Source organism: Trachinotus anak, unplaced genomic scaffold, assembly GCF_046630095.1.
Source record: "Trachinotus anak isolate AG129_WGS33_773 ecotype Australia unplaced genomic scaffold, CSIRO_AGI_Tana_v1 ptg000008l, whole genome shotgun sequence".
Lineage (NCBI taxonomy): Eukaryota > Metazoa > Chordata > Actinopteri > Carangiformes > Carangidae > Trachinotus > Trachinotus anak.
In genome coordinates, this window is record NW_027273859.1 from 3895002 (window position 1) to 3919148 (window position 24147).

At 39.5% G+C, this 24147-nt stretch overlaps 1 protein-coding gene across 2 annotated transcripts in view; it reads left to right on the plus strand.

The window, feature by feature from the left end:
• The window catches only part of unc5db (unc-5 netrin receptor Db), a 197097-nt gene that overhangs the window by 153254 nt on the left and 19696 nt on the right, over window positions 1-24147 (plus strand). For both annotated transcript variants that reach the window (XM_071481933.1, XM_071481934.1), the window contains 3 exons: window positions 1512-1596; window positions 12405-12576; window positions 20446-20673. In XM_071481933.1, coding sequence (XP_071338034.1) covers window positions 1512-1596; window positions 12405-12576; window positions 20446-20673 — 485 coding nt within the window. The remainder of the gene's footprint in view (window positions 1-1511; window positions 1597-12404; window positions 12577-20445; window positions 20674-24147) is intronic.

A 24147-nucleotide genomic window follows, 5' to 3' on the forward strand; every position in this document is an offset into this window, starting at 1 on the left:
TAATAGAACTTAGGTTAGTTTGTGAGTTTTTAAAATGTAAACCTGAGTTAAGTTAACCAAACTGGGCAATATAGGAGACATGGCCTATAAATAATCACCATACATGATATATGTCTCAGTATTTTGAAATCTCCTCTGAAGCACTTTATGAATGTGCAGTCTAACAATTTCATACAGTCAGCCGTTGCAAATTCAGAAACAACACAGATTGAAAAACACATATGAAAATGCAAAACAAATACAACACAGGAAATGTGCTGCAGGAAGTTCGGGCTTATGCTCAAGCTGTTCCACATAGCGCTACCCTAGAGGCCTGGAGCACCTCCGTTGTGTTGGGTGGATATGCAGCATTTTTCTGTTGCATTTGTTTTGCAGGTTTGTACGTTTTGGTTTTTGCGTTGTTTCTGTATTTGCTGCGTGTTTCCTTCTAATGTATTTGTTTTGATTTCCTGCAGCATGTTTCTGTTTTTCTTCTGTATTTTTGTATGTGCCTTTCATTCTGCATCAATTCTGAATATGCAGCTTGTTTCTCCTAATGGAAGTGTTCAATGCAAGCCGTGGGTTTCTACTGGAAGAAAACATTTTCGTGCAAAAAGGGGGGAAATCACACCCAAGTTAAAGTTGACAAATGACAAAAAAAAGTGCATTCAACAATACTGAGACATTTAACCCAGTGCTGTTTCTTTGTTGAACACCTATAAACTCTCCTTGGTGCTTCACCTGTGTCATACACGCGCACCCATTAAAGGTTTCTGGATGGGTGGGTGGGGGGTGTAGTCTGTGAGAGCTATAGGAAAGAACGAGAGAAGCAAAACACCAAAGCGAATTTGATTCCAGCGGCTTAAAACAATTACGTGACAATTTGTACTCATTGTTCATGATATAGTCATTTACTGCATCCCACGTGGAGCACGCACAATACATCAAGTGTATTTGTTAAACTGCCCACCCCAAAGGCTGCTGTTCACATTGTGATTTCTACCCACAGTCAATGAAAGTTGTGAAACCTGAACAAAGTTGTGCCAATACATACTAGATCCTTCCAGCTAATATTAATCATTTGTAATGGTTTCAGAAGGCAATGACAAACCTTCAGAGTGATGTACATACCTGAGCTTAAACAAACATTGCTGTTAGCAGAGCCCATAGTCCACATCCTGTTTAAATGTTTTAGCTCCATCCTCCCTCACTCTGTGATATATCCCTGATACACGATCAGTGTTTCCATGTGCTAAAGTAAGTGTTTCATTATAATTTCATTAAATTAAATTAAATTAAATTTCATATTTATTTAGACACTTGTTTGGCTCACTTAATTATATATATACATATATATATATATATATATATATATATATGTATATATCCCACAGCTCATTCAAGTAAAAATGAAGCTCACGTAAATATTCCCATAACCCCTCCATGTACAACACGCTGTAAAGCCCTTATTTTGCCCGCGCTGCCGGGCTGCTGGAGTTGCTGCTGTTGACATATTTGTGTGTGTTTTCCAGGGGTCAGCCTGCTGGTGCCTCATGGAGCTGTGGCTGAAAATATGTCCTGGGAGATGTACATGGTGATCAATCAGGGAGAGGCAAGGTGAGGTCAGAGTTTACCCAAATATCATTTCAAACATCTGCCTGTCTGTCAAGTCTCTCTCCATCCTACCGTCCATGTCCTTCGACTCTCCATCCTGTGTCCTCACCGTCCTCTTCCTCTCTAATTATCCCCTATCCACTGTTACGTCCATTACAGTGATCCTTGGTTGTCTCAGAAGTCCTGCTAATGCAGATTATGAAGTTACAAGTTTAATATGCTCTATCATTGGCGGCTTAATTACCAGGGAATTAGATTTAAGCACACTGATGTCAAAGAAATGTTTTGTTTGTTGTCTGTGCTGTGTTTGGTTTATTGAGCTTCTGTTTTTCTTCACTTTTTCTTTCCACCAAGTATGAAATAAAAAGTTTTTCATACTTCAAAGATAAATTAGAGGATGTATTGTCAGTGTCTTTACAGCCTGTTATTTAAACTTGTTCCTTGTTCAAGCTTTTTCTTTTATACTCCTCATGCAGCGCTTTTGTATGAAGAAAAAAAATGTATTATGGTAAAACCTCTGTATTGTTACATTTTTTTATTTTTCTTTTTAGGGATTTCTACGTCTATTTATTTATTTCTGTATTTATTATATTTGTTTTACTTTTAATAAATAGAAGTTAGAAATGCATAAATAAATGTAAAAATGCACAAATAGCATTTTTCATTTCCAAAATGTATTTATTTTGCATTTATTTATGTATTTAATTATTTTATTTCTGCATTTATTTATACCATTATACTATTATTTATCCTTTATACTTCCATTATGATTAGTTGTTTATTAGTATACCAAAAAAAAATTTAACCTTTGACTATTTTTATAAAACATTTATCATTTTAGTCACCTATAAGTAAAAATGTATAACATCAGTGGGTTTAGCTTCAATCTCAGATGGACAGAATGACTGACAGATCTAATATGATGTAAAAAGTACAAATCCTGTAACTGGCTTAAAGAACTAACATGATCTGGATGCAAAGACCTGGATCTGAAAAAGTTTTGGATTCCCAGCAACAAACTGACAGTCGTAAAAACAATTATCTCAAAGCTGCTTCCTCTCAGATATTGTCCTGTGTGTGACTGCACATTAAAGACACAATATTATTACATAGTTGAGCTCTTCCATTGTTAAATGAATATCTTTGTCTGACAAATTACTCAGTCAGTGGCAGTCAACCCCAAGTTCATTGGTTCTTATTGATTGGTCTTGAATCTTTTCAAAGAGCTCACAAATGTATCAGACTTCGGAAACACACATACTTGTTAATAGGATACTGTCATTGCTGGTTTGTTGGTTTTGGATTTGTAGACAATAAGGAAATTACACAATATCTTCAGCCTTATCATTTTAGAATTATTTTAAAATAAATCATTAATAAAAATCAATATAAGGTTAGTTGGTAATGCAAGTAGTTGTTAGTTGTCTGCTAAATTGTGTTTGCTTACATATATAAAGAATGCAAACGTAGCTAATGTGTAACCATGATATCCTGAAAGAATAACATTTGAATAACTTTGATTATTTAGTTTTTAATTGTTGCCTGAAGTAGTATTATTATTACTATTACTTTAACTTTTATTATGATTAATGAAAGCCTGGCAGGTATCAGTCTGCTTTTACCCTTGCACTCTTCGTATTTGCCACAACTAAGATGGGGGCCAGCAGCTCTCGTGTCATCATATCACGAGATTCACTTTGTGTGAAGTTGGAGTAATATTAGTTTGACGGGGCGGAGGCATGTGACTGAATATGGGCTAGTACTTTTTTAGGAGACAGTTCATGAACACGCACACTGGGGAAAGTATTTCTAAATGTTGGTTTTGATACTTTCAGTGAATTGCCCAGTCCTAGTATTAGTATTGTTATTAGTGTTACAGTAGTTTTAGCAATAAAATATTGGTAAAGAACATGAACTGTTGGACAGTTTCATTGCGGTCATCATCAATATTATCCTTTCAACAGAGAAACAGATAAATACATGTACTGGGCAGTAATGCAGGCAGACATACAGAGGGTAGATGTGTGTGACCCTCCCCGTGGCCATCCCCGCATCTCTGTGTTTACCGGCTGGCTGCGTGACAGATGGGCCCAGCAAGCACTGCAGCCTATCTCCTACTCTCCATAGGAGTCCTCTAGGTGTCACGATATGGGTGTTCATTTCCAGAAGCCCCTCACAGGTGGTAGTCTGGGCTTTGATGTCCCAGCTGCTGCGGGAAGAAACTCAAGTTCACGCCATGCGACCCAGGGGGGCCTCTGCAATAGAGTCCTTCATTTAGCCAACTGACGAGTAGGAAGCAAAGTCAAACCTCCAATCCTCCAATCTCTTTTTTGTCCTCACTCCTCTGCCGAGAGTCAATATGTAGTTATGTACTCCACTCGGTGTCAACAATGTGGTGCTCTGGGAGAGAGTCACGACCCGGGAAGCTTGTTTAAACGATGATGAATGCAGTGATGAACGGAGCGTGGTGCACTGATGGACATGCACAGCGGAATAGAAGGCTCAAACATCTCCCGAGGCCTTTCATCTTGCACATTATGTATTCTGATCACAGCTAGGTAATGACCCTTGGATGGACTGAGCCTCTCTCCGGGGGGGGGGGGGGGGGGGCACATTCTTCCTCACGGACAGCCACGAGGGTTTTCAGTTTTTTCTGAAGGGCCACTGTTTATTTGCACCGCTCTGCAAAGCAAAGAGACCCTTCAAAATTCACACATTAATGGTAAAAAAAAAGACACGTTGGAGATCACCTTGACAGGGGCACTGAAATAATACGATGCAAACAGTGCAAGAAAGAGTGAGTTTCACCTGTCATGTCATTTCTTTTATTTGAGATCATTTTTTTTAAAGCAAGCAAAAGCCATTTTCCTTCTGAAGAATTAAGATACATGTTACACTGACCTCAAAGACGAGCAGCTCTTCTTTCTTTTCAACAGGGTTACAATATGCAACAGCCGATAAATATCCATGAATCACTAAGAACAAATTCCCTTTCTGCAGTGTTGTTGAAATGCATAGTGCCTGTATATTCTATCTTTATAAATCTTTACAAGAAGGTGTAGAGCTGTCTTCGTCTCCTGTTATAGATTCCTACTTGCAAGCATAAAGTGTCTGGTTTCTCCCACTGGTTTATCTACCTTTGAAACACAATAAAAAATTTTCAGGCTCCTCCCTGACAGTATTTGGTTCTGACCACAGCCGTGCTTTCAACTACTTATTTTTTTCCGTCGCTCTGTGTGAGCTGAGAGATGTTTACTGTATACACCCGTGTTTCTGCCTGTGGTCTGTTGTGCTTGTCATCTCGCCAGCTGTCAATCACTGTCTACATCCCAGCAGGCAAGAGGACACGCAGAGAATCGTATCCTTTATTTCTCGCTGCAGTGTCCAGCCCCAATCCATGTCCAACCTACTTCTCCACACCCTGATAGAGTTCCATTAAAGCTTCTTTTTTTTTAAGATGTGTTCTTGAAGCTTTTCAAAGGCTCATCTAAATCTTTTGAAGGCACAGTTTTGCTTAGGTCAGGCCTATTCCCCCTGCCACTGAGGTTTTATGAGCTCTTTGTATTGTAAGATAAATCCCTCAACCTATTGAGGCAGAAGCAACTTTGTCCCGGTAGGAAAAGAGCTTTTAATGATGAAACTAGTTTCCATATGTGTGCTCCATGAAGGAGACCCAGTTGAACATTATTTATTGTTGTCTAGGCGGTCCTGGTTCGGTTTAGCTTCGGAAGTCGGAAGAAAAAGCTGCACAGTGCATTGCAGGATCAGTTTTATAGAGTTTGGGGGCTCAAATGATAATCTAATATACATGCTTGTCAGCAGAAGTGCACCAGTGCATAGGTGTGACATGGCTGCCTGCTTGGATGCCTGGCCCTCTAGTCAGGCTGCCCACAGTGGCTAACCCAGCTGATCTGTTTTTCTGGATGGCGAGTCATGGCAGCTCCTGCTCTAAGCTGCAGGTCTCATGGTCCATAGATCTCACAGCACAGATCTCTGGATGGACGAAACACTCAGTCCAGGTTTGAGTCCAGAGCTCACAACCCCATGTCCCTGCCCAGGTGACATTACACTTTAGAAGCAAATGCTGTCAAACTTCAAACTGAGATCTATCTTGATCTGAAATGTTTCACTGCTCCAGAGGTACAAGAAGTCATCCATCTACAGTATGATGAGGACAATGGTATTCCCCCTGTCTGTTATATACTGTAGTGTGTGGCTTATAGGGTGTACTGTTTCAGGCTTAGTTTTTACATGATTCTATTCCCAGTATATAACTGAAATGTAATAGCCAAGAAGTACTTAAGGCAGACTGGCTGAAACTGTATTAGTCACAATCAGAATTTTACTGTGGTAACTACAGATTAATGTTAATGAGTTATTCCAAACACAGAAAATTGAAAATTGTAATTCAGTGGCCTTGACTTTTATTTAACTAAAAGAACCCTTTATTTAACAGGGTCAACAACAACAACAACAACAACATATCATACTCACCTGGTAGGTTTTTAATGTGAAACATTTCCATTGTCGGTAGCTTAACAGTGAAAAAAAGGGCAAAGTAGGAGATATTTGAATTAATTTGTGATTGAAATCCGTATGTTTGTTTGAAGCATCCCTAGCTGAAGGATGGTCTAACTCTTTAACTGAAGGGCTCAAAAAAGCTTTATTGATAAGCAAATGCATTTTACTGAAGCTCCATGAACACACTGTGAACACAACATAACAGTTGAGATGAAAAACACACACAAATATTATTATTCTGTCACTTCCATATATCAGTGCAGCCTTAGAATCACTCCACAGTTCTAAGATCTTGTCCAAAAAACCTCAGACAATTAATTGATTAATTAATGCTTTTCAACTCTTTTTAATTGAATGATAAATCTCTGATAGAATGCTGAAAGTCAGCATATTTAAATGAACATTTGACTATAGGAAAGTATTTGATGCAAAATCACATATGTACTGTAGCTTTAATGTAATTAATTTGAGTATTTTTCACCATCTATACTGCATTTACTGAAAACACATTTTAATGACTGCATTTCTCAAAATCAGCAACCTTAACTGAACCACAGAATATAAACTGCTGGTCAAGTACGACAGAATTGCGGTGCACAGTGCTAATATCACACTCTTGCTAGCTTACACATACTCATTTTCAAACTGAAAAGTGTTATAATGTTACTCAGTTTAAAAACAAAATGCTGACAGACCATGTGCCCTTATCAGCCAGGTTCAAAAAAAAAAAAAATCTGACATTTTCCTTCGTTTGGACCCATTTTGTTTGGACCCACCTCCTATTGGTGTTACTCCTTCAAAATAAAAGCACCAGCCTTCATAATATACCTATATGATAACTTGTATCTACTATACAATTGGTGAGTATGACATTGCTATCCTATTATCTGAGACTTGGTCTGTATTTTAATAACAACTGTCATTGTAGAATTTATGGCATAATAGATGCATACACCAGTATTTTGACAAATGTGATTATATGTATATTATAAGTCATCCCTTTAGCATCTTATTTTAACAGAAGCAGGAGAATAATATAACATGGACGAAGGATTGCACTGTTAACCACAAAAAATATATCTCTGACTAATCCATAGAATAGAAAACACACATTACTATCATCTAGATGTTTTTCCCTGTAAAAACATTAGCATTCATCCTAGACATGAAAATTAAAAGTCACCATCCACAACACGGAAATTCAAGCACTATGTTTTGCTTTGTTTTGCCAGACCTTTACATTTTGGACTGATGGTGATGCTAAAGAAAAGCTTATAGGGCATCCAGAATTGTGACGGGTGATTGTGGCTCAATAGATTGTGATGCGCTACGGCCAATCAATTTTGGCCAAAGGATCACCAAAATCATTAGAAGTCATTCTCTGAGGACTATGAATATTTCATATTTTATAGAAAACTTGAAATATGTTGATGTATCTTACATTAAAGTATAGACACACGACAACATTACACAGTAACATTGCCTGTCCCTAAAGCCCCAGGACTAAAATCAACAATATCTTCAAAATAAAACCAGTATTAATGACATTTTTAAGACATTAGTCCTTTATTTTGAAGGAAATATCAGCTAGGCCCATAAAAACATGAAAATTTACAGTTTGTTTTTGAAAGGATAAAAAGTAAACTGAACATTGATTTTCAACACGGTCATCTTCTTTTCCATTCTCTGCTGAAATAGACCCATGATTCAGCTAACATCCATACACACACATCTCTGTGCTTTATTGACTTTATCCAAACAAGTAGAACAGACACTGGAGGGTGAACAATTGACTCTACGGTGTTCAGGTTCCTTTGATGAACTCATTACCAATAACAATGCGCCTGATGAGTCGCAATGGCAAGCTCAGTGTATAGTGCGTACACACTACAATATGTATACACCGATGATTGTGTTGCAGTCAGGATGGAGAAGGCTTTGAAACAGCAGTTGAACCACAAGTCTATATAATCACATAGTTGTCTAATAGGAGCCACAGGTTGACAGTGACTATAACGTATTCTATATGTATACTGGATATGATTCAAGAATCATAGCTGTACAAAAGCAAGCAAAATACTGAATATTAAGATATTTTTTTATTATCTGAGTATGACTCTGTGACCTGATAGCATGGTGAGTTGTTTCAGTTGATTAGCCTTGTTGGTTACACTCATTTTCCCAGTCAAGTTGGATGTGGTTCACCAAGCCTTTAGGGCTAGAAATGAAGCGGCATCAATGTTAGAATAGTCATTAAGGTGGTATTATAAATCAAGGCACTGTGTCTTGTTATGTTTTTTTAACAGATGGGGGATCATATTTGTTAATCTTTTACAGAGCTGTTCTTTCAGTCAAGCAATTTGTCACTCGTTGATTGCTGAAGTTGTTTTGATGAATGCTTTGCAGTAAAGACTTTAGCAGCGAAAAGGAGACAGCAGCAGAAGAGAGATGTTATGGACAATGACAGTAGGAGAGTTAAAAGTGCATGTCTTTGCTGATATTGCATCGATGCACGAGGCTTCACCTCTAGATGCCTCTTTGATTTATGTATCCGCACGCCACATAAGGTGTCTGCGTCAACTTAAAAATGGATAAAAGCACAGTGGGACAAACAGGTGGGAGACTACAAGCAAATAAAGGTGAAGCTAATGAAGCATGCTAATGTGTGCATTTATTAAGCTCCCCGTCTCCTCCCGGCCCAATCTGCCACATTGCATGGCTTCCCAGGTCCCTGAGCAATGAGTCATCGCTCACTTTAAATAATGCACCTCATCCAGGGGCTTAAGAAGCCGCTGTATAGGGCCTTCATCGTGATGACAAGTGGAATTCAGAAAAGAGACTGCTAGACTCTGTCGCTTCTCTAAGGTTTGCCGCCGGACTCTGGGGCCTGAGCTGCAGGTTACTTAAGGAGCAGGTAATCTGCTCCTTGCCTATACTTTGCATTAAATGTGTGATCAGCGCTCACCACTGTTGTCCGAGGGATCGAGAGCTCTCTCAGGACCAGTCAAGAGCAGGGCTGCTGTTGACAACAGAAAAACTGACTGTGAGCTGAGACATAGGGAAGAGGGTGAGATCGTTGTGAATTGTGATGGTACCTGCAAGGCCTGATAGTCAGAGACAACGAGTACCCCCACCCACCCTCTGTTGGTCAGATGTTGAGACAGTATTTGGGAGTTCTGGAGTGCATGTCGCAACCAGGAAGAGGATTTACTGTGAAGGTGTGCCAAGAAACAGAAGCAGCCTTTCATTCAGATAAGCTACTGTTGAGAAGATCACGTTTCTTTATGGAAAAGTTTCCCGAAGTTGTAGGTGGGTTTCAAAAATAAAGAAATAAATTTGAAGTATAATTTTTGAGGCTGTTAAGATAATTAAGTCTGTATGAATGATTGCACTGCAAATAAACAGTTGTTGTGTGGTAAATCATATGCCATTTAAAGCAACACTTTTATCCCAAAGCTACACAATGAGAGCATGCAATCTTTACATGGCTGCTCTCAGTGGGAGACAAACCTCTAACTGCTGTGGTGTTGATGTGATGTTGTACTCAGTGAGCTGCACGGCGACATGAGTCAACTTTTTCTTTTTCTATAGAAAAGTCTGCAAAGGCAGACTCTTAACACCAGGGGGTTGAAGTGATTGGGAGACTGGGATGTGGTAATATGTGGTATTGGCTTTTATTAGCATTGAGAATGTGGATAGAGGTATTCATGCAAATTAAAATGTATTGTACACTGAAGGTTAATTCTGGTCTATTGAAATGTGTCTAATTTTGTAGCTATGGCTTTCAGATCTGGGAATATGTCAACATAATTAAATAGACACCCATGAGGCAAGAAAAGTGAACAGTCAAAGACTCATGAACCAACCTCCAGTACAGCAAAATTTACTAGAAGAGAAATGAAGGCAAAGGGTAACATTTTTACCCAAAGTGTGTGTCCTTAAAGATCATGATGAAAATCAAGTTTTTAAACTTGTTAACATGTCCATCTGGTGTTTTTCCTTTAATACAAGACATGTCATGAGCAAATTAAGCAATGAACCAATGACAATCTCATAAAAATGGATTCAGACAGTCAGGGTTTCATATGGAACATACCTAAGGAACCTATCCCCTCAACTTGCGGGGACGGGGGATTGGTAAAATAAACCCAAAACCTTGTCGGGTTGCATTAGCATAACCACTTACAGTCAGCCACTGCCAGTCACAAGCTAACAAACAACATAATCAAATGAAAAACGTTAACTATGCTGACTGTGCTGATATGTCTACTAATGGCCAATTTTGGTACATTCAGTAACAGACTCCTCACTCCTCAACAAACTCCTGAGTCTGGGTCTGACTGAGCCTCAAACGTGCTGCTGAGTCTCTCTGATGTTTCCTCCGCTAACCTCCTTGATACGCACTGCTTTTTCACATGTCATAGTAATCACAGTATTGTTACATAGTTTCAAATATATCTGGAGAGGACCATTAAGGTCCACCACTTTTTACAGACACTTTTTTTTTCCTGCTACAGCTTGGACTTTACCGTTATCACTGTAGTTGTGTGTTTTTCTTTGCAAGAGATTTTTATCAACATTTCGGAGGTGCTCACCTCCTGCTTTCAGTCCAAAGCCATACAGGCTGAACTCACTAACGCTTGAATTTAGCACTAAATGTAAAGTGCCACTGTGTATGAATCTCATTAGTCTTACAGGTCTTTGGTCATGAACGCAAATTCATATTAGTACTGGACAATGTAAAAGTTTGATCTAACAGTGGTCCTAGAGGAATAGTTATTAGGATTCAACCTCGGGGGACAATGAAAATCTGCTCAAAAATTTTATGCCAACCCATCAAGTAAAGAAAGAAAAGTAAAAACATATATATATATATATATATATATATATATATATATATATATATATATATATATATAACATATATATATAACACAACTTTATTTATTATGAAAGAAAAATACAGACTGTATCTGTAAAACCAAACATTTGTTTTCTTCAGCAACTCTCTGCAACTCAGCGGTCTCACTGAAATGAATTACAGGGTTTTGGGGTTTTTATACAGTGCTACTGTCTCCATTAAAGTGGTTTAGATGATCCTATTAAACTGTTGGCCTGTTTACAGCCTGTTGGATCCTGTGCCTTTCTGAACTTCTACATAGCAAAGTCGCTGCATTTCCAGATCTCAGCCATTTCTTTGGTGATTCAGTGCTATCACAACTGTTAAAGAAAATAAAAAGTTTGACCTAAAAACTAGAATTATTCCGTAATATGTAGGCTCTCTTTAACATCAGATTGTGTGACTAATCCACTAGAACACCATGATGCGCTGCTCTTCATTCGTGTCTTTGTTTCATATAAAAACGTGAAAGCTGCTTCCTCCAGTGTGTCCTTAAATCATTTGTGTTTCAAGGGAGGAAATCTTAACAAATCAACCCTTTCAGATCTGTGATGACTGTAACGAGCTCAAAAAGCTTTCTGAAGGCGTCGCTCTCTCTCGTGTCATGAACCTGCCTGCCCTTTTTTCTAAAAACTCACTGCTGCCACCATCCACAGCCAGGACCTTGTTGCTGTAAGCTGCTTTTAATGAGCACACTCCAACTCGCTGGCAAACCACGGTGACTTTTTCACCTGTGCTGGAACAGATTCCAGCAGCACGGCTGTTTAGCAATAACTTGAACTTGAGGAGCAAGGGTCCACAACATCGGTACTAACAGGAGGGCGGACCTGGAAGTACGAGCCTGCAGGCGTGTTTTGTTTACGGCCCACCTCTTTTCAAGCTCCGCTCATTAGTTTGTTGTTTGTCATGCAGCAGCAGAGTCTCAAAGAGCAATGTTAAGCACATCTACTGGCTCTGAGTTAATGAATAGAGATCGCTGGATATGGAAAGTTATATTCAGTTGCATACAGCAAGTATAATGCTGCAATGTTCAACACCAGATGCAATGTAACAGAGCTGTTTCACCTTTCTGTTTGAGTGAGAGTTTATTTTTGTCACAGATTATGGATCATCAGGTCCAGAACTGGCTAAAGCATTTCACCTTTCAGTCTTGCAGCATAGAAATTTATTGCAAAGATGCTTAAAATAAGGACAGATAACTCCTACCTGTAATAAAAAATGGTACAATTACAGGATTACAGAGTCATTCTGCTGACATGTCTCCACATGTCAAAACAGGCTGTGTCTTTTCTCTGCAAGATTTCAACCTACAGTGTGTCTCATTCTCCCCATGTGCCCCTGTGTGTGTGTGTGTGTATGTGTGTGTGTGTGTGTGTCATGGTGTGTTTAGTGTCCAAACACTGGAAGGCTGTGAAATCCTCCTGGGCCCAGAGGTGACGTACGGTCCTCCAGGCCTGGACCTCTTCTGCCCAGTGGCCATGACTATCGCTCACTGCGCTGAGGTGGATGCCGAGAACTGGAACATCCAGCTCAAGAGGAGAACCCAGGACAGCAAATGGGAGGTGAGAGCTGCAGGCCCACACGTGTCAAGTCCAGTGCAGCCCGTCAAGATCTTAGCTGGGCTTAGACATGATGTTGGCCTTTCCTCAGTCGTCTTTTTCTGAATGGCTCCATTCTTTTTGTGTTTCCACGTTTATGTTTGCAGGACAAATCTTTACTGTTGTAAACAAAGTAAACACAAGAAAAGACTAGTCACAGTATAAAAAGAAGAAAAGTATACTGTCATGCTGTAATGTTGCCATCTAGCATTGCAATCACTTTACCGGGTTTATAAATAACAAGGGCTAATTCATGGGTTTTATGTCAATCAGGATTTCAATGGGAGCAGTTTCCACCCACTGACCCCCTGTCTCAATTCAGATGAGATACAACAGTAAGATAAGTGTAAGATAATTACATGGGACCACTGTGATGCTCAGTTGCCTAAATAGAGCATATTTGTATCTACCTGGTGGAAAGTGGCCTCAATGCCAAGGTAACAAAAAAAAGAATGAAACATTAAATCATAACTCAGACAGTTACCAGCATCATAATGACACCTGTGTGCTTTCCATTGAGCCCAGGTTCGTTCCATGTGAGGTCAATATGTTTTATATTAACAATGGACAAAATGACTCTGTACTGTGTGAATGGGTTCGCTTGCAGTGACAAACTCATTTGCTGTGATTTAGCTTGTCGTTTTGTGTGATTGATTTGGAAAACTCTCAGTGTATCCAGTGGCAACAGGCGGTTATTTTAAGTGAAACAGCAAAACAAACTGCATTTCCTCATGTTCACATGATTAACACTAGAAGTGATTTATCATCAAGATTGGTCATTAAGCTGGTTGTTTACCCCCATGATGATCTAAAGGTCACCCCCCCCAACCCCCACCCCACCTGAACCCCCTTCTCTACACTTCTATACATTAACTGATGATCACTCGGCAGAGGCTAGTGAGTTTTGTTTTCTTGATATAAGATGCCTTGTGTTGTTGACTCTGTTTTCTTCCTCTGCTCTCTGGTCTTTGTGTGTGCTTTATGTGGTAAAAGGTCCAGTTAGTCAGCGTGACATGTGACTGGTGAATTATGTGTGAGCCATAAAAGACTGTTGGGGCTTTGTGGGTGAGCTGATTGATCCGGCCTTATGTCCTCTGTGGGTCCAGAGGGTAACATAAGGCCTCATGAAGGTAACACCGCCGGTCCGGCAGGAGGAAAATAAAGAAACAATTACAGCATGTAATGGGCAGGAAGAGGCATGGCTGCTGTCAGTCAGCTGGGGGAGCGGAGGGGCCCGTTAGACAAGGGAAGTATCGATTAGTGGATCAGGAAAGACATGGCACAGTGAATTTAGACGTGAGGCAATCAGCGGGAGAATCATGGAGATTGTTTCTCTGCCGACAACAACTCTCCATGTTCCTCTATGAACATCTCCCAACGCACACAGACAACAGTCACACAAATCTAACGCACCGCTGACAACCAAGTAGCACAACCCACCCAATATTTTGCATTTCTTGTTAGCTTCTTTCAGATGCTTTGGAACAGGAGACATTGTATTTTCCCAGCTTTTTATGTGTATGTGTTTTCATTCCAGCAGTGTCAGCCTTTTTTTCTTGTTTTTTTTCTCCAGTGAAGAAGATTGCTTTTACTGGTCTGGATGAAGTCCCAAGAGCTTAATCCCAAACCTAAAGGCATAACAAGCCCAAACTCTGTTATCACTTTGCATTATTTGCTTGTGTATTTGAGCAGTAACCATTGTGATAGCAAGACAAGTAGTGGGGCTGAATACTGAAGAGAATATTCAGTCAGGTGGTAATGTAAATGTAAATCTGACGTAAAGTTTTGGCAAGCCAAGCATGGGTCAGAATAATGATTAGTGCAGGTTTGCCCCTGGCTGTTGTGATGGTTGTCAGCGCTTAAAAGAGCTTGTTATTTAGAGGAATTGCCTGCTCTCTACATTGTGTGCTTTTGGCCTGAATAATGTTTTTCTGAGCGATTGAAATGGCTGCTGTAAAGAATATGCAAGAGCTGCAGTGCCTTCTTGTCCAATCCTCAGTGGATTTGAGATGAAGTTAGTGCATAACTCTGTTTCCTACAAGAATGAACTTAATGGCAGTGCAACAGGTCAAACAAATTAACTTCTAAACAAGGGATATTTTTGGGTGGTGGAGGAAACAGTGTGAGATTCTCCATGCATGCAGGTTGTTTTGCATGAAAACAGCAATTAATTCATTTATCTATTTCAAATTAACATTTTGTATTTATTCATTGAGGTTATAATGATAATCTTTATCAAACATTACTTTTTAATTAGTCTCCTTTTTGTTTTGAAAAAAGCTGCACCTGCCACATATTGAGTAAAATAGTTATAGTTATGTTTGTTATGTATCAGTACAAAAAGTTATGTACCATTTATGTACCAAGTATATGGGGTCTTTGTCATGGTGACAGTTCTGATTGAAACAAGTTATCAATACAGTAATCTGAATTTAACATCACAGCAGGTGAGACATGAACTGTGTGTGAACGAGAATTTATTAAAATAACTCACAGAAATACTAGACCAAACTGCTGGTTGGTAATCAGGAAACAAGACTGGGTTATTTGTTTAAAAACTTGTGAAAAGTTCCAAACGCTTCATGTAAAACCAGTTCCCATTTTAATTCACATCTTATCTGTATGTTTCATATTGTGATGATCTGCTGTCCAAGGTGTTTCCCAGTAGCTTAGCTTCTGTGACAAATGTTTAAATGGACAAGTTTTGTACTCAAATATTCATTTGTTCCAAATACAAAGCTATCTGTCGAAGCAAATCCAAAATTACTAGTTATAATCAAGCGGCAACCTCTGGGGCTAAAAAATGAAACTGCAGTTGCTCTAATGACCACTAGAGTCCATAGACTCATGTTAAAATGCCCAACTTAACAGCAAAAATAAACATGTTTACATCCTGCTACAAAAACACGTTGTAGTCTCTATGGCTTATTTCCTCCTTCGTGACAACTGTACAGGGGGTACATTCTTATATAACTCATCTATTTAAATTTTATTAAAGCTTAAAGCTTTGCATAATTTAGGGCATGTCACTTTGAGTGACAGGTGGGTAAACATATGCACAAATAGGTATGCACTGAAGTCTCAGCTCCACACACGCCCCATCTCTTTGTCTATTTTTGGATTCGCCAGGAGTTAGGTGGAGTCAGGCGCTGCCAAGATGGCGACTGTGGATCAGCCCAATCTGAGCTTCAAAACCCGCTCTTCAGAAACCTACGTGTGATGTCATGGAGGCTACATCCATCCATCATTGTATACAATTGTTGTAATATGTTAAATCACAAGCTGCTCTAGAGAGGGTTGGCTGTGTAGCATAGGAGACATGAGATTGATATCAGTCTTTGTCTTTATCTTACATCATATGGAAATCTTAGATAAATGGTTGTCAAAATGCAGTTCTATCCTCTCTAGTTCATCCAGTTTCATAATCTCTATCTGAGATGGCGCCCAATGCTTCTGCAGATTAGAAACCATGTCAACTCTCTACAGGTCATTCAGTCAGAGATTAAAAAGCTCTTCAGCCGACATCTTGTTTGCTTATAGAGGTGTCACAGCAGTTTGTCAGTATGTAATTCTTCATCCTCCTCCTTTCAGTTCAGGTTCATGTTTACCTAACCTTGCTGTTTACAAGCATTCTAGGTGTGTTATTGTGCAACCAAAAAAGATTTCTTTTCAGTGTAAGAGGGCAATTTCTCAGTATCTGCAAGTGTTGTGAATGAGGAATGGAAGGGGACCGCAGGGAACATGAATGAATACAAGATTCATGTCGCTTTGAGATTTCCCTCTAATATTAAAAGGGCACAGAGATCCTCAGAGCGTCTTGGTTTAAAATAATGACTTACCATTGAGGTCTAAACTAAAGTGAGTGAGGAGAGTTTTGAGAATGCATAATACCTGCAAATACGTGGTGCCATTAAAATACCCTTATCTCAACTGTCATTAAAACACGTGCTACCCACGTTGGACTCCTCAGCACTCGCAGCCACACTATATTATTATTCAGTGCCATATTGCACTGTGTTAAACTGTGCTTATAAGGATGCAGAAAGCATAAGTACACCATGCATAAACATGAAGTATTAACAGAAGGAATTCCACCACCTGAAATGAATGCACCTGAGGAAAGTTGTAACATTTCTCACTTTATGTTGCATCTCCTTAAACAGTACAGTGCCTGATTATAATATACAAGCTGGTTCTGTTTGCCAGCAGAAAATAAACTGGGTCCAGTGCATGCATGTCTCTTTTTTTGGCACTATACTAGTTTTTTTTGTCCCCATGAATTGTGATACAGTTCTGGTCAGACGCCAAACTGCCGCGGGTAATTTATTACTCACTGAGCCGGAACATTGTTCTAACTGCATTTACATTGTGGTGTTACATCCCTTTAAGCATGTTAAAATAAGGTTATTGTTATTTTCATTGTCAAATGCCACGAAAAGAATCACATCAACGCTGTGTTTCTCAACACTTTTTGAGCATTCCGAACAATTCAGTAACTTTTTGCATTGGGACGCCATGATATTATTGTATACCAGAGATTTTCAAAATGTGAGGTGTGTCACTACAGGGGGGTGTCCACACTTCTACTTTTTAAAACACATCTCTTTTGCTATGTTCACACCTGCCATTCACACTACTACAGAGTTGTCTAACGCCTTAAACAGACTTTTGGAAATGCTGCTGGTCCTGTTTTAGTTTGAATTAAAGTATTGTATTCTAGACAGACAGAACAGAGACCTTTGGAAATGATGATGTTGTCTTTGCTAGCAGCTTTTATGTAATTACAATCTGCATTTTAATGCCACAACTGTCTTTGCTGTTCATAGTATTTTCTGCAACTAAATAACTGAGCACACCTGAGAGTAGACAATCTGCTTCCTGTTTACACCAGCTCGCTCATGCCCGGTGTCTGTGAATGATCACACATGTATGTGTTTTCATGAGTGTTAGTATGGAAGCAGATCATTTCTGATACACAGCTAAAACACTTGTGTGGATGGAGATCTTGTTCATTTTAAAACGCCGTCTTAAAACAAAAACGTAATAGTGTGGATGTATCCTCAGTGTTATGGTCACAACAGGAAGCTACTGTGGTTTGACCTGCCAGTTTATCAACACGGTCCACGGTAGCAAAAGCAGCGGCTGAGACACACAGCTCATGGAGGATATTTAGATTCTTTAAAACCCTTAGTGCCTGATCACCACAGTCAGATCTCACACCCCTTCTCGGAGTGACAACTCAGCCGAGTAATGAGCTGATGATCATCTATAAATCATTGAAAAAAGGAAGCTCAAGATGACTCAAAATCTTGCTGAGAATCATCATAATTTTAAGTTTCCTTTAATATCAGAGTAATCCAGTGATCACTGTCTGTGCATTCATGAATACATTACAAACAAATAGTGCTAATGGAAAATTTTGCCTACTTTTGCTCAGCTAACATCTCCTGGATGTAGGTTTATTTCCCAAACTATTTCTTTTTTTTTTTTTTTTTTTTTAATGCAGGTCTTTAATTTCAGTTGGGTGGTTTAGTTTCCAGCAAACATAACTCAAACATGAAGAAGGAGTAGAGTACATTTGTGGGGCTGACTCAAAATAAACTACAGAGGAATAAGCTCTTTAGGGCTTCAGCTACATTTTTTTTATTAGGACCAGTTCATTATTGGTTTGGATTTTATTTTTTTAGAAGAAATATAAATAATAATAATAATAATACAAATTAGATAAAAAATTAAAAAAAAAAAAACATAGTAAACATACAAACTCACCACAAGGTCATCTAGCAGCTCCAGAGAGCAGTGAGTGAACATGTGGAGGACTGCTGTCTCACAGGCTGCCGGTAATGCCACTTTTATTTTCCGCATTGCCACTTAACTTGTGATTATTTCTGAGGGAATAAATATTTCTCCTCAGACTGTGTTTCAGCAAGCATGCTGTGTGGTCTCACACCTCCTCATTAAATTGTATAATCACATGTATTTCATGGATCGTGTCTGCTCGCTTGGATGGTGGTTGCAACATACTGTGTATCAATACTGTGAGACTGGAGGGTCACAGAAAGATATTTGAAGGTGAATTTGTTGCATTGTGCTTTCTCCCTAATCCTAATGGAGTAAACATAGATTAAAACAAATCTTTATGAATCAGTTTTCAATGGTGAACTGCTTGATGATGGCATTGAGCATCGTTTGTACCAGCTGACTCATTCATTACAAAAATAGACTGTAGTTGGCACTTTCAGATCGTTCCCTCACTTGCCATCACTTCCCATTCATTTTCTGATGATTGAAGAAAGAAAAAGAAAAAAGAGGAAAAGAAAAGAAAGAGGGAGATAAAAATTCATTAATTCCAGTAGGAATGAATTCCAGTTTCCCAGCTACCCTTGCCATCTCATAAATAAAACACTGTATTGTTCATAATGACTATTTTGTGTTCTGCGTGTGCACTAACACCATCACTCATGTAGGAAATGTTTTTCCATGTTCTCAGGAGACTACTTACAACCTGTGTGGGTGTTTGCTTTGTGATTTAAACATGTGTTATGTTTTCCACAGTAGTGCAACACAACTCAGTCCATTATACAATCTGCTGCATGCTGCACTTCATTTGCACGGTTTCCTTGTCATGATATCTGGGCGTGAATATTTAGCTGCACTACAGACTGTGAGGTCTGTGCAGCCTCACACAGTGTGCAAAATATTTCTGTCATAAGTTCTTTCTGATTGTTGGAGGTTACTTCCAGGATGACCTGTTGTGAGGTTTGGTCAGTAATTTCCCTCTCAGAAAAGACAGCACAGTGTTGCACTGTATGTAGTCAACTGGGTACATACAATACAATACACATGTGCATGATAAACTTTTGGGTGTACTTAGGGGCTATATTAAAAAAAAAAAAAAAGAAAACTCACAAAGTAATGGGTTTCTTTCAGGAAATGCATGACAGTGATGAATATCAGCTAGAACGAATATGGAAGTCTTCTGGACGGGTGCAAGTGATCCTGCATATGGCGTTATTATTATTAAGCCATCTGAAAAGAGGATGGGCCAAAAATGAAGGAACAAAAAAAGATTCTAATTATTGACTAATTTTTTGTAATGAACTCTGGCGTACCTTTGTTAATTGTGTCATTGAGTGTGGATTGCCACCAAGTGGTATGCCCTGTATATACATGTCTGTGGGCTTTATTTTCACTGTTTAAGTGCATGGTCTGAAACACATGATGCAGGTTCATTTAGGGCGTGTCCATATCACTTTTGCTATTTTAATGCCGGCAAAAATGGATCAAAAGGGTTGCGCCACCTCCCATTCCCTTTAAAAGTCAGGTGTGCTTGCACCTTGGCAGATTGCTGTTATAATGGTGCAGTGTTTCACACAAAATTAGATTTGGTTTGTGGTGAGTTGATTACATATTGTGACTGAACAGTGAGCCCATTGCTGGTACACCACAGAGGGGCAAAGAAGGGCTGAGCGAATCAGTGCTCTGTGCACTGCCCTACAAAGAAGTATTGGCGCAAATCACAGCAGTAGGCATATTTTATATTTTGTGATGAGAAGTGTGGATAAATGTTTGGTTGGTTGTGATGATGTGTGAAAACCCAGGATATGGACTTCATTTGATCATAGCGGGGATTGTCATTATGTTACAGCTTCTACCGTATCAAATCAAAGCTTTTATTTAAATCCAAACTTGTGTTTTTATTTGCTATGGAATAAATGTCTCTGTATATTCTGTGTTTGAAGACTAAAACTTTTGTATTGGTAGGTCTTCTTTTTTGAGTGTCCCATCTTCTTTTTTAATTTAGAACCAATCTTCCACCTCTCTTCTTTGCAGGAAGTGATGTCAGTGGAGGAGGAGTCCACTTCCTGTTACTGCCTGATGGACTCGTCGAGCTGCCACCTGCTGCTGGACCAGCCAGGTTCGTACGCCCTGGTGGGCGAGCCCCTGACGCAGGCTGCCGTCAAGAGGCTGAAGCTGGCTGTGTTTGGGAGCATGGAGGCCGGCTCCATGAACTACAGCCTGCGGGTGTACTGTGTGGACGACACGCCACACGCTTTTCAGGTGGGGAAAGACACTGTTGTTTTTTTTTCCATTTGTTTATCCAACAACAGCTGAGTCATGATTATTTCCAGCAGCTCAGTGTTTCACAGTTTTCCTCATTTATTCATAAAGTCACCAAGGCCAGAAATAGTGGCTTAAGTTGCAAATGCATGTAGTTTGGCTTCCTGGAGGGTGGAGGGTGCTAATTCACAGGGCAAAGCTAATTTAATGCTAGACTGGTGTCTTTAAAAACAGCTGCTGAGGTGGAACGTGCGCTTGTATAGTCTACATTTCCCAAAAGTTCAAAAAGTTGTTCCCTCATTTAAGTGATAAAGAGTGCAAAGTGGAGGATACTATTTACTTATTTTGCCATGCTTAAATAGAATGAAATTCATATGTTTTTTGTGGAAATGTTGTTGTTTTTTAGCTTTTGTGTATGAGCAGACACAATGATTATTTTTTTTAAATATAGTCGATTTTTCAGCAGAATTAATTGTGTAGTAAAATGTGCAGTTCTTTGTAGTGAAATGTAAAGAGTAAAGTGATACAAATGAGACCATGAACCCCCATCTGATATGATTTTTGCCTTTAGATGTTTGAATCCCATGACCAAAATAGTCATATATTCTATCATTGAGTTACTTATGGATGGAATTATAGTGAAAATAAATTATTCTCCTTTTTGCTGGGTAACACAGGAACCCCCTCAAGGACACCAGGGGGCCCCCAGACCCCACTCTGAGAACCACTGCTGTACACAGTGTTTACGACTAGTCTTAAAGCTGCACTAATTAATCTTCTTATATGTAGAGTGGATGAAATGACTATGTGTAATGTAAAGAAGTGACGGTGATGAACCTGCAGCCAGTCACCTGACTCTGCAGGTTCCTTTACTTCTACTTCATTTAGATCATTGTTTTATGGCACACAGCCGTCTCCTCCTGTAAAAAACAAGCCCATAGGTGGTTTGTGAAGCAGGTTATTATGACCCCTAGTGACCTTTTGTTGTTAGGCGACATCCAGCGGCCACAGTAATTATGTCAGGAGGAGGTTGTGGTGGATGGATGGGTCAACAAAACACAGGAATATGAGACAGGAGAGCGGTGCTCGATTCCCATGTGAAAGTAGCAGTTTATGTTGTATCTAGTATCCATGACCGTTCTACAAAGTTAATCACGTTGTTGTTATTGTAACCATGGCAACAAAAATCATCTAATGTTGAGGAAGTACTTATTTTAACCCAAATCACAATCTTTTCCTCAACGTAAGCGAGCCATTATTAGTGATAGTTATTATAGTAACCATGGTGACGAAGGCAGGCATGCTGCTCTCTCGCTGCTGAAGTCCACATGTTTATTATTGTAACCATGACAAGAGATGTCCGGTACACCTATGGTTGTAGGGGCCTGTGTGGTTGTTCAGGTTGGAGGACTGGTTGGAATATTGGATGTCCGTTCATCAGCTGTTCAGGGACACGACTCCGGATGAATGATAATGTTTCTCTGTGTCTGCTGAAGGTGTAAATAGGCAACTGTTTGCTAAAATGTTCGGCATATCAACTCAATATAAGCTTGTTGCACTGCCCCCATATGTCAAAACAATTAATGCAAATTAAAAGGGTCAGTTCCCTGAAATGAAATAGAAACAGCTAGTGTTAAATGGCTGTGCAGAGAGTTTTATATATTTGTCTGAATTACTTTTGTGCTGCTTCCAGCTTTTAAAATTACATTTCAGAAATTTAATTCAAATATCTTTTTCCATAGTGTCCATCTGGATAATCTGCAGAAACCAGCTGTTTTTACACGGGCTCTGTGCAAAATGGTTCCAATGAAAATTGTTGAAAATGAAGTCTGTGGATCATCCGGAGTAGCACATTTTCTGGAAAGGCACACTGCTGTGGAGTTTTCTTATTTATTTTCAGTGCAATTTTTCAAAGCTGAAAGCGCTGCAAATGAGATTTCACTCACCTCAATGGTGACTGGGTGGAGGCAGAAAACTCACATATCTCCAAACGTGCTCAAATTAAAGAGAAATTATCTGCATGGCTATGGATATACCATATTTTATATAATATGTTTTTATGATCTTTGTTGTGGCTTTAGTGCATTGTTTTTGGTTTAGTTGTGTTTTGTTTTGTGCCGGCCAACTCATCAGTCTTTTTGCAGCCATCCAACACCACATTCAACCTCTAACCTTTTTGATGCACAGTTTCACATTAGCCGTATTTACTCCATTAGGAGGTTCATTGTGCCTAGATTCAAGCTGAGCATCTTGTGTGTATGTGTTTTTTTGCCTGAGCTCTTTGAGGCAGCAGGGACCTCAACATGTGCTCTCTACCAGTTAAACCATGTGATTGATAGCAGATTCATTACCGCTGTGAAACAATACTTCAGAGCTGATAGTGGGAACTCTAACGGCCTGACAGATTCTCTTTTCAGTGGTTTTAATAGACTGGGACAAAGGCTGCCGTACTGTAATCACTGCCATTGAAATGTTAACCAATTATTCTTTTTTTGTCTTGTTTGACTTGATTATCCTTCAGCAACCTATAGGGTTTTAAAGCATTGAGATCTTATCAGTGAACATCAGGGAAATCAAGCTTCCTCATCTCCCCGGAGAAACTAGACGAACAGAAGAACTGAGCCGAGCTGAACAGTGCGCCGCGAGCCTCGTGACTGGCTCTGCCTCCCGACCGCCTTTCTGTCATGTAGCAGCCATCAGTGGCAGCTGGCTTTAAAATACATTCTGGATTTGGTTTATGAATTCCCAGCCTACCGCGCAGATGCCAGACTTTTGCTTGTCCCTTGGGCTCTTGTCTGCTAGCACCACAGCTCTGCTGTGTGTTTTCCAAGCTCCGGCACAAAGTCAATTACAGACAGGGTTCTGGATCAACAGGAAGTCTGATGCAGCACAAACAGTCATGTAAGGGAGACTTTCCCTTCAGCTGAGAGCGGGAGAGGGCTCTGATTAGCAGAGTGATGCTGCACGATGGGGCTGATACCTTTTCAACAAGCATTTATATCCACACTGATGCAAACTGAGATATCATCATCTCTTCAACTCATCTTAAGATCATCAAAATAAACATGCAGTTCAAGTCTGAAAAGCATCCAAATGGTCTTTTTTTTAAAGTAATACCCCTCCACCAGTGAGTCCACTTTCAAGGTCGCAGACAATGGGTGGAGGGTTCTTACCTGAAAATATCACCTATTTGTATTCAGCTGGCAGGCCTTATCCTCCAGTGTAAATGCTAAAAGAAAATACTGTTCACCTCAGCCTTTAGCCTTTCACCATAGCGAAGGATCATTTCTACAATGCCCTGAATTCTAACATCATTAAGAAGAAAGTGTTTGAACAGTATGAGCACAGTCAGTGATCACGAATGACCATATTCAGGATTTCAATATATGTTCCGTATTTCAGAATGCAGTGGCTGCATGACGCCTCCACTTGTTTGACTGACAGTTTTGGTTGACATTACAGTTTTCACTCAGC